This window comes from Calidris pugnax, unplaced genomic scaffold (genome assembly GCF_001431845.1).
Source record: "Calidris pugnax isolate Ruff unplaced genomic scaffold, ASM143184v1 scaffold38, whole genome shotgun sequence".
Taxonomy (NCBI): domain Eukaryota; kingdom Metazoa; phylum Chordata; class Aves; order Charadriiformes; family Scolopacidae; genus Calidris; species Calidris pugnax.
In genome coordinates this window covers 4,015,021-4,026,180 of record NW_015090995.1, presented here as the reverse complement: position 1 = coordinate 4,026,180, position 11,160 = coordinate 4,015,021, and the positions used below count along the sequence as shown (strand labels likewise).

The window sequence follows — 11,160 nt, the reverse complement described above, 5'->3', positions numbered from 1 at the left end:
CTCCCGGCCCCCCAGACATCCCCCCCCTTGAAGCCGCCTCTTACCCCCGGGCTCTTCCGACAGCTCCCCGGCATCCTCTCGCCGGGTGCAGCTCTTCCCGCCCCGCTCCCTACCCCCTCTCCTCGGCCGCTGCGGCCTGTGGGTCTTGAGGGAGCCAGGCGGGGGTCTCCCGGAGAGTCTGGCCTCCTGCTGGGGCCTAGGGACCAGGGTGGGAGGCTGGGCCCAGCTCCCAGCCCACTGTTTTTTCTCTGCTGGCATCCTGCGTGAGTGGGGGGCTCTGCCCCGCTGCCGGCTGGAGGTTAGCCCCCCGAAATAGCTTGCCAAAGGGCTAGTGGGTGAAGGTAGGTTGCCAGCAAACCTCGGCATGATGGGTGGCAGCGTGCCCAGCGGTGCCGTGGCTGTGTCATGTCTGTCTGTCTGTCAGTAGTCTGCTGACCCGCCAGGCTCTGGAGTAGCCTAGCATAACCCATTAGTCATTTTTAAAAGGTCTGCTAGTCGCTCCCCAGCAAACCATTTCTAAATGGAAACTCTTGTCAGGGCTGATGATGCGTGTCAGGGAGGGCTTTGGGGACAGGGACCATCTTAATCCTCCTCCCCGCTCCCCAGCAAGTGTTTTTGGAAAAAAAGCAAAGGTTTTGAACAGCTCACCTGCTCGGGGGAGAGCTTCCCAAAGCCCTCAGCCCCAGGGAGCGATGTTGCATTTCCTGTTTGTCTCCTGTGACATTTGCATTTTGCTCTTTTAGAACCACTGGGTTGCAGGGGTGCTTCGCAGATGTCCCATGGCCCATCAGGTTAGTTGAGCCTTGCTTGATTTGGGGTGTTTCTGTGCAGGGGGGAAGTGAAATTGGTGAGCCTTTCGTTACTTTCTGCGCTTTCCGCAGAAACTAACTAGAAGCAGAAGTTTCTGATTTGGGCTTTGTGGTAAGCACTGGTTGAAAGAGATGCAAAAAAGAGCAGAACCAAAGTTGAACAGGGCCCCCCTGCGATTAATGGAGAAAGTGAGGTTTTTTTGGCCTGGAAGGAATAAGAGTGCTGATCTGAGTGGTGTCGAATGCTCCTGTTGGGGTTGGTTGGAGGTTGGTCTGCTGGTGTCATCACTAAGCAGCACTATGCATCCACACCCTTCCCAGGAATGTTGGTAGCAGGTGTAAGCAAGCCAGATCCCATCTCTTTTCATACCAGGCTCTTGCCAGCTGGCTCACTCTTCTGGTTAGCAGATCCAGGTACGTGTTCAGTCCTCAGATCAGTTTCCAGTGTGTGTGGGTAGGCAGGCCAAGCAGATCAAAGCTATCGACATCCCCTGGATTGAGAGCAGACACAGGTTACACAGCCCGTGCTCTCGTGCCAGAGTTCCTTCAATTTATCCTTTTCTTATTTTGGCTGTAGCATCCACAATGTACTGGCTCTGCCCTGATCAGAAATGGGCTGTGTTCCATTTTACTTAGGGCAAGGGAAACTGTCCTCAGTGCCTTGTTCTCCCCTGTGTTACTCCAGCCATTAGTACTGTGCGTTCAGCTTCCTGGAGCTCTCCTGCTGTTCTTCCAGCCTGGGCCACCATCACAGGCTGAAGGGCAGTGCATCGTCCGCAGCTCTGGCAACCTTTGCTGACTGATATTTGTTTTTTAGTGACTGTTATGCTGGAGGAAGGTGCTCCCTGGACAGTCCTGGAGACAGAAGCGTTGTATTTCTAGAACAGGTACAGTACAGACAGCAGCCAAACAAAGCTCTTGTTCTGTGTCAGGCCTCTGCCTCCCCTTGCAGAGTGTCCCTGGGAGGGGGAGGATTGGTTGGCACTTGGCCTTTCTCTTGCCACTGCTGACGTCAGGAACCTGTGGTGTCGGGGTTGTTGCAATGTTGAACTTGCACCTGTGCCCTGGTAAACTGGGCTGTGAAAAGCATTGCCAGAAAAACAAGCAGTGGATAAACTGGGTCCCTGTGCCTGGGGAACCCCTCCTGAGCAGTCGAGATGAGGCGCAGAAAGCAAGCGCAGCGCCACGTGTAAGGTGAGTCAGCGTTCCTGGGGTGATGAAGAACTGGTTTGCCAGCTGACTGGTATTGATGTTAGGCCTCTACATCTTTCACATCCTTCCAGTAGAGCGAGTCAGATGGGAGAAATTATTTAGCTAGTCTGGTGATGGCGATGCCTGGTGATTTTGCGGTTTCTGTGATAGCCCGAGGACACAGGCCAGAAGAGGTGTTTAACTAGTGATGGTATGTTTGGAAAAGCTAGACAAGCTTTCATATACAGAGTTTTCACCAAAAGTAGCAAAACTGATCCTAAATTCAGCAGTTCTTCTCACCTTGTGCTTACGGTGGTGATGTGCTGCTTCCATTTTGGACTTGATGGAAGACTTTTGTGCCTGAAAGCTAGTCCAATTCCCAGCTCTCATCTCTCTAGTAAGATAAATTACCTCCTATATGCAAAACTTGTTCAGAAATGGGGATGGAAATAACATATTCTGTTCTTCCATGTGCAGCTTTCTGCAGAATTCCATGAATCCATGCAGAATTCAAAAATGGCTATTTTGTATACTCTTTCTGAACCCTGCAGATTGCCTTGGTACTGCGTCCCTCCATCCTGCTGCGATGAGTGGGAAGTCCTTGCTCTTAAAGGTCATTCTCCTTGGGGATGGTGGAGTTGGGAAGAGTTCCCTCATGAACCGGTACGTCACCAACAAGTTTGACTCGCAGGCTTTCCACACCATTGGTGTGGAGTTCTTAAACCGGGACCTGGAGGTGGATGGACGTTTTGTGACCCTCCAGATTTGGGACACTGCGGGACAGGAGAGATTCAAGAGCCTGCGAACCCCCTTTTACAGGGGAGCAGACTGCTGCCTGCTGACCTTCAGCGTGGACGACCGGCAGAGCTTTGAGAACCTCAGTAACTGGCAGAAGGAGTTTGTCTATTATGCTGACGTGAAGGACCCTGAACACTTCCCATTTGTGGTCCTGGGCAACAAGATAGACAAACTTGAGAGACAAGTGAGCACAGAGGAGGCCCAGGCTTGGTGCATGGAAAACGGTAACTATCCGTACCTGGAGACTAGTGCCAAGGATGACACCAATGTGGCAGTAGCCTTTGAGGAGGCTGTGAGACAAGTGCTGGCGGTGGAGGAGCAGCTAGAGCACTGCATGCTGGGCCACACCATTGACCTGCACACCAGCTCCAAATCAGGGTCCTCCTGCTGTTAGAGAGTGGCTGCTGCTTCGGGAACGTGGCTCGGAGCCGGTGGCTGGGTCGGAGTAAGCGCAGGCAGTGCTGGGGCACTCTGAGGAGAGTGGCCACAAGGACACTTAGGTGGTTTGCTCACTGGGAAGTTGCAGCCTCACCATCTGAATTCCAGCTGGAGTTTTCGGGCACAGAGCATGTATCTGCAGGAGGAAGCTGTTGAAAAGCACGCGAGTGTAGTCCTGCTTCCACCTCTGCCTGTTTTAGCAGGTTTAAAGGACTGGGTTAAAGTCCTTTAAATTCACTAAAGACAGCGGCGATCTGATCTGTACCAAGAACTGCCTGTGGAACAAAGCTGAGAGCGCTCTAGACACTCTATGAAGTATTTTAGTCCCGAACTCAAAAAAGAAAAATAGACCCACTAAACTCATGACCTTACTGCCAAAGGAGAGTCTGCTCAGCATACTGAATGGGACCTGTTGTAGAGACTCTAGCCCGTGCGACTGTGAGAATGCCAAATACTAGTGTGGCTGAGGAGATGTGTGTATCTGTTGTTTGGGATAAGTGTATTCTGTCCTGAGACTGAGTTGTGCTGAGAATTGTTAGAGCTCTGATCTGAAGCAACACACGCAGGAGAGACGGACCTGGGTTTGAATGTGGCAGCATCAGTTCTTCGTAGCTGCCTATTTCTGGTCTGTTTTTCCTCACCTCTAACTCTGTCTCATGTGAGTGTTATTTTGTGGAGGGATTGTGTGCTGCTTGTTTAACATATGTTTCCTTGTCTCTTCTGGAGGCTCAGCACTGGATCCCACTTCTCATACCTTGAAGCCCTGGATGAAAAATACCAATGTGGACACTCGGTGGGTCATGTCAAAGGGTTTAGCATTACTCAGGAGTTCAGGAACAGGAAACTTCAGCTGGTTTCTGTCACATGTGCAGATGAGATGCTTTAACAGACCAGATGGTAGGTGGGTGGGATGTCTCCTAGGTGTGCAGGTGGCCAGGGGAGTCATCAGTGGTCAGCTGGTGTGCGGGGCCAGTGGCCACTGTGCTTCGTTAGCTGGCGGATCAGCATCCTCAGTTGGTTTAGCACAGATGTTCCCACCAGGATGCTGCAACGTGGAAGCATTCCCTTCATTACCTGCTGTGTCAGGTGTGGTGCTGCTGAGCACAGTTAACTCGTGCCGTTGTCCTGGCCTTTACTCCCTAACGGGGAATCCAGTACGTTTTAGCTGTAATTCATATGACAAACTTTACTGGTAGAGGATGTCCACTCGGTTAAGTGGCCTTTGTTTATGGCTGCTGTGTTTGCCCCGCTGGGGAGAGCTGCACTAGTTCCACCTCTGTTCAGGGTGGGTGAAAATGGGCAGGAGCAGGGAACCTTCTAGAAAAGGACACCAGGCTTTGCTGATCCCAGCTCCTGCCCCCTGTTAGGTGTTAGTCCCAAGCTGTCCGTGTAGCAGAGAGATGAGTGCTTGCCGACTGCTGTCTTTACCATTATAACCTCATGTCCTGCAGCTTCCTGTGGAAACGTTTTGTCCAAAACTATGGCTTTGCCCATAAGCACGTAGGAACCTGCCATGGGGAGAGCTTCCCCGAGTACATACCTGCTACCTGCTGAGTGCGAGTCCCACTGTGAAGAGCTACTGGATGGTAAATTCTGTAGCTCAAATCGAGCAGCCTCACTTACGCTGTGCTTTAGAGCAGGGCAGTCTCTGCCCTCCTGCTGACTGGTGGCAGCTGATCCCCCGTCACCGTGCAGTCTCTGAGCCTGCAGGGTGTCTCCTCTGGGAAAACTCGGGACCATCCTGCCCCTCTCTGCAGGGCAGCTACGTGTGGAAGGGGCAGGAGCTTTAATGCAAAGTGCTTTAGAGGGATCTGATTTCTAAATGGGGCTGAACACTCATTCGCAGGGATAGATAGGGAGTGCTTGCAGTCTCTGGAAACCCAGGTCCCTTGAAGTATAAGAGAAGGCTCTGCCTCCGTAGGTGCAACAGATTTTTACAGGATATTCAAGTTACTGTTTATTTACCAATGTCTGATGTCCCTAGGCTTCTAGAGTTTTCTTCAGTTTAACCCTGCTTAATATCTCCTTCAAGTTCTGGGCTCCCCGGTTCAAGAAGGACAGGGAACTGCTGGAGAGGGTACAGCAGAGGACTAGAAAGATGATTAGGGGCCTGGAGCATCTCTCTTATGAGGGGAGGCTGAGAGACTTGGGTCTTTTTAGTCAAGAGAAGACAGAGGGGATCTCATCGACACCTATAAATACTTAAAGGGTGGGTGTCAAGAGGATGGGGCCAGTCTTTTTTCAATGGTGCCCAGTGACAGGACAAGAGGAAATGGGCACAAACTTGAACATAAGAAGTTCCATCAGAAATTCCATCTAAACATGAGGAGGAGCTTCACTTTGAGGGTGGCAGAGCCCTGGGAGAGGTTGCCCAGGGAGGTGGGGGAGTCTCCTTCTCTGGAGACATTCAAACCCCACCTGGACACATTCCTGTGCAACCTGCTCTGGGTGGACCTGCTTTGGTCGGGGGGGTTGGACTAGATGATCTCCAGAGGTCCCTTCCAACCCCATATCATTCTGTGATTCAAGATCCCAGACTGTGACCTGTGGTTCTGATTTACATCTCTGAACAGACACGTTCCCCTGGAGCTGTTTGTGCAGGGTCCCAGGGTCAGAAACAGTCCCAGGCCCTTGTGTGATGCAGGCCCTGCCAGAAAGGCTGCTGTGGATGAAACTGCTGCTTCCCCAGCGCCGATCTCACAGGATGTGTGTGAGGACTGGTCCCTCCTGTGGGAGAGGGTGGGTGCAGCACGCTGTTTGTGGTACCCAGCTGAGAGCTGAAGCTCGAGAGCCTCATTGTGCACAGGCTGTGCAGACAGTAAGTATTGCCAGAGGGTGTTACACAGCATCTTTTATTCCTAACAGACATTGGATCGTTGATTTTTATTATTTTTTTTTTCAAAAAAGCTATTTTATTAGGCTTACGTGTTTTGAAGATCCATTTTTTTTAAAGTATAATGCCATATATTTAAATTAATTTAAATGATACGCACAATTTCCAAAGGAGCCAGGATTTTGAACTCTTTGTTGCCAACAGCCATCCCTTCCCTGTGTCCACTCATGCTGCTGCGGTTGTTGCTATTGCTACAGAACTGGAATTGTAAAACCGAGATTCTACCTTTATTTAAGCAAATAAAACATGGATGTATTCAAGTGAATTGAGGAAGTGGCTGGTGCCTTCTTGGTTTATCAAAGGTCGGGTTGGCTCCTGTTCTCCTGAGGGATGTGGAACTGGGTTGGTTGTAGGGAAGTCACTAAGGAATCAAAAGGGGTTAGTTATTCCTGAATGTACCTCACCAGAGCAGTAGTAGAAGGAATATAACTTATTTACCAGCTGAATCCAGTAACCACTTTTGTCTCCTCAGGAATGTATCAGAAAATACTTCCATAACACAAATACTCCGCATTGCTTCCTTCTGTCACTACATTTTAATTTTCAGCCTGGGCTCTCGGCAGGAAGCCACGTACTTCCCTTTGATTTCTTCCTGTGATCTTGGAACCAGTCCCTGGGGCTCCAGGGGGCTGTAGCCAGGCTTGATTTCCATAGGATGCGGGGACAGAAATCAGCATATGGGGACTGTTCTCTTCCGCTGTCCTGCCAGGATGGCCGCTTATTTTGGGAGGCTTTCTCTGTGTTTGCAGAGTCCGTGCCTGCTGTTTCTGTTGGCAGAACCTTTTAGTTTGTTTTTCTCCCATGTCTGCTTGCCTATCTGCACTTCCAGAGGCAGCGTAGGGTTTAAAGTCCTTGGAAATCCTGTGTTTTAAATGTGGGCTGGAGTATCTGGGGGCCTCCAAGCACCTTCGTTCAGCCGTTTCAAAACACAGCTGAAAACAGACGGCCAGCTTGTCCTGATGGGAGATGGTCCCAGCCTTGGAGGGGTTGGGGAGGTTGGCTGAGGCTGTCTCACATCAGTGAGGGTCTGTCTGAAGCCATCAGAACCATGACTCCCCCGATGGGAGATGTTTGTAAGAAAAGGCAGGGCAGAAGCAGGAGCGATGGTGAGGCTGTTCCTCACTCCCTGCTTGGCCACCACAAGCAATAGCAGAGGGCTCCGTGGGGTTTGTGGACGAGGGAGAGGATGGATCCTTGGAGGGCCAAGTGTCTCCAAAGGAAAGCAGGGAGCTGCTGCCATCTGCAATGCTGTGGCACATCCCTATGTGTTTGCAAAGGGGGAGGAGTGGTGGGGCGTCTCCTGCTCCCATCCATCCCTCTCTCCCACAGCCCTCTTGAGGACTTTGCTGCTCTGGGACCATGTGGTGCAGCTCTAAGGCCGTGCAGCTGCTTGGTGGGATAAGGAAATGGCAATCTTCTCTAGAATTGCCACCTGAGGAGCCCCAGGTGGCTGCAGATGCCCTGGGGTGACTCTCTGGGTGGTGGAGGCTCCTCACACACCGTGTTTCCTGAGTGCAGCTCCTCCCTGCTCCCGAGGACGGCTCCTCGCAGCAGCACAGCTGTAGGGAGGTTTCTGGGAACATACGTTCTTCTGTGTGTTTGAAGGTGAGCAAAAGATACAAATGCTCTAAAAATGCCCTTGTAGGATCCTCCTGAGCCCTGCTCCAGGCTCTGGTTCTTAACAGGGAGTTTGTTGCAGCTCTGGCACCAGGGGCAGTGGCTGCTCTGCTCTGGGGTGAGGAGCGCTCCCTGCTCTGCCCACGGGGGAGGTGATGGGCAGAGTTACCTGCTGCTCCCGCAGGAGTTACCCCGTGGCCTCAGGTGGGTCAGAGTCCTTCAACTGGGAAAGTGGGCCTGGGATGATCTGAGAACTCAGGGAATTCACCCACTGAGGGCGATTGCTCGGGCAAAAGCAACCGGGGATGGGCAGAGATACCCCTCGCCCCCAGTGCTGGCACAGCTGCTGGAGCACCTCTTTCCTGGGGGCTTCCAGGGGTCCTTCAAGGGTCTGTACTGTTGTCAGTCCTTCTCATGAGCACTTCCCACTTGGTCTTCCCTCCTCATCCCCGGGCATCTCCCCAGGCAGAGCCAAGCTGTGCCCAGGAATGGAGAGAAACCAGCTGGGTGCCCGAGAGGTGGCAGGTGGGACCTTCTCTGGGGCAGATGGGCAGCAGTACCATGCTGTGGCCCTGGCAGGCAGGGGCTGCTCGCCAGCTACCTCCCCTGCCAGGCCACCACTCACCACTCACAGCCCTTTCCCTTTCCCTAAAAGCAGCCAGGACAGTGCTGGGGGGACCTGCTGGTGGGGACCAGCGTTGAGTGTGTCCTGCCATGGCTGGTGTGCCCACTGGAGGGATGGGGGGCATCCCAGGAGAGCGGGCAGCCCTTTCCCTGAGCCCTCCTGCCCATCCTACACCGCCTTTCCCCAGGGCTGAGCCCAAACCCTCGCTCCGAGGGTGAAGCAGGGGCTGTGCCCACCTGTGTGGCTTCGGAGGAGGTTTTTTTGTGCAGTTAGGGGGCTGGCACAGGGGCTTTGAAGGGTGGCAAAGGGATGTTGAGGGTGGCTTTTATTTGCGGTTCCCTGGCGGGGCTGAGCCCGCTGTAAACCGAGGCGCTAGAGGGAGACGGTGGCTGCTTTTTCTGATGCGTGGGCTGGGGGGGGCTGGCTTTATTTTGGAAGCCCCCCCTTAGCAGGAGAGGTGTCTTTGCCCGGGGAGGGGGCTTCCCCGGGGATGCCGGGGCAGCGCAGCGGAGGAAATTGGGAAGGGGGGGGCTCCGGGGCACGATGCCCGCCTTGCCCCGCTGCGCCCGGGCGGCCGCGGGGAGGAGACGGAGGACCGGGGATGCGGGGACCGGGGATGCGGGAACCGGTCCCGCCCCGCTGGGCGGGAGGAGCATCAGCCTGGAGGGGGGATCCGCCCCCGCGATGGGCTGGGGACCCCACACGACCCCCCTCGGGTACCGCCATCCTTTCTTTCCGTGAGCAGGGCAGGTTTTCTGTCCTCCCCGTCCCAAGGGTTCTCCTGCCCGGTGTCCCTTGCCAGCAGCGGCACCGGGCCGCCTCCCGGAGTGGCAGGGCATGGGATGGAAGGGTGCGATGATCTCTGAGGTCCCTTCCAACCACTACGATTCTGTGATTCTGGGAGTCTCCTTCGCCTGCCTGCCAACAAACCAGCCCCTGGGACCTGCTCCAGGGTCCCTTTCCCTGCTCCAGCCTTTGGGGGAGTAAACCGTACCCGCTTTTCAGCCATTAGCCAGGGGGGGAAGGTGTTTAATTGCCTCGGAGCTCTCATGATGGGACAGTTTACAGAGATGTGGTTTGGTACCAGGTGGGGTTTGTTCCCCATCAATTCACAGCCAGTTCGTGGAGGGCACTGGGTGCTCAGGGAAGGAGCTGGGAAAGCAGATCCCGTGTCCCCAAAGGTGGGGTGGCAGCAGGACACAGCCGAGGGCACACCTGAGAAGTGACTCCGTGTGTCCTTCGGCCTCGCCCAGCGTCCTGGCCACACTGGCCACTTTCACACTCTGCCTCGCGCTGCTGTCCCCAACCCTCACCCCGGCCGGGGGGCACCAGTCTCTGCCAGGGGAAAGAGATGGTGTTTTGTTCCCCGGCTCGCTCCTTGCCCAGCGGCTGATCCCGCACACACAGGGCCCTTTCAGCAACGGGAGAGGAGGGTGATGGCATCTGGGAACGCAGGGAACAAAGGCCACCATTGATGCTGGCTGCAGCCCCACGGGTTTCTGTGAGCTGGGGCAAGGCCGGGGTGCGGGCACAGCTGGGCACGGAGCTGGGGCAGCAGCAACGTATGAGCTAAACCTCCCCCGGCTAGGCTGCGTGGAAGGTTGCTCCCTACCCAGAGGGGGATGAAGTGAAGGAGAGAGGAAAGAGTATGGTCCCTTCCAACTCTAAAAAATTCAGTGAAATTCAGTGAAACCTCCCCCGGCTGGGCTGCATGGAAGGTTGCTCCCTAACCAGAGGGGGATGAAGTGAGGGAGAGAGGAAAGAGTGGGATTTGGGCTAAAGTCCCATTTTGGAAGAGTAGCGAGGGTCCTGGCCATGGGTAGGTAGGTGCATGGAAGGTTGCTCCCTAACCAGAGGGGGATGAAGTGAGGGAGAGAGGAAAGAGTGGGATTTGGGCTAAAGTCCCATTTTGGAAGAGCAGTGAGGGTCCTGGCCATGGGTATGTGGCCATGGGTCCTGGCCATGGGTAGGTAGCAGCCCACCATCTCCTAGCCCACCCTGCCTTTGATGGGCACCTCACTGAGCCTGAAATCTGCATCTTGGGCAGATCCTTTGCAAAGAGGAGCAGTGCCAGGGTTTGAATGTTGATCCAGGAGCATCCTTCCATAGCCTCACTCCCTGGAGGCTGCCGGGCACAGCTCCTGGGGGGGGCAATTTCCAAGAAAAGCAACATTTGAATGGATAATTTTTGAGTAGCTGCTGTGGAAACATGCGTCTGAGGGCAGGGTTCACAGAGCAGAGGAGCAGAAAGCCACCAGCTGATGACCTCCCCACGCACCAGCACTGTGCAAACCCTTAATGACCCTGCGGCGAACGGCTCACAGCCACCCCCGGAGTGCATGGACAGGACATGGAGAGCCCTGCCATAATTGAATCCGCCCTCGTGCCTAAACAAGACCGTCTTATTTCATGATCTCAGTGAGAAAAATCTGTGCATCCTACGTGGCTCTGGACGTGCTTGGGCCATGTGTACTGCCCGATGTGAGCCCGGCGAGCTTTGCTCAAGCCGTGCCCGTGAGTTTTGCTGTGGTCGTGCTGTGAGTGCTGCATCAGGAAGTTCAGCAGAAGCTGTGGCTGCGTAGGCTGAGCGTTAAAGGGCAGCAGCACATCCCCAAAAACGAGCGAGCAGCTCCTGCAGGACCCCAGCTTTCCTCAGGGTGGCTGGAGGAGATCTAGGGGTGTTGAGGGCTCCCCAGTTGGGAACCAAGATTTTGAAGTCAGGGTGATGAACCTCATGGCCTGGGTGGGAAGGGAGGGGTGGGCAGAGTCCTGCGGGGGCTACTGGCCCA

The 11,160-nt window shown here is 54.3% G+C and overlaps 1 protein-coding gene across 1 annotated transcript; it reads left to right on the top strand.

Moving 5' to 3' along the window:
• The first annotated feature begins 260 nt into the window (after positions 1 to 260).
• Positions 261 to 5,363, top strand: RAB9B (RAB9B, member RAS oncogene family). Its single transcript, XM_014955378.1, has 3 exons — positions 261 to 791; positions 1,627 to 1,696; positions 2,552 to 5,363. Exon 3 carries the CDS (start codon positions 2,587 to 2,589, stop codon positions 3,190 to 3,192), a length of 606 nt encoding a protein of 201 aa, XP_014810864.1. The 5' UTR covers positions 261 to 791; positions 1,627 to 1,696; positions 2,552 to 2,586; the 3' UTR covers positions 3,193 to 5,363.
• Positions 5,364 to 11,160: the final 5,797 nt, after the last annotated feature.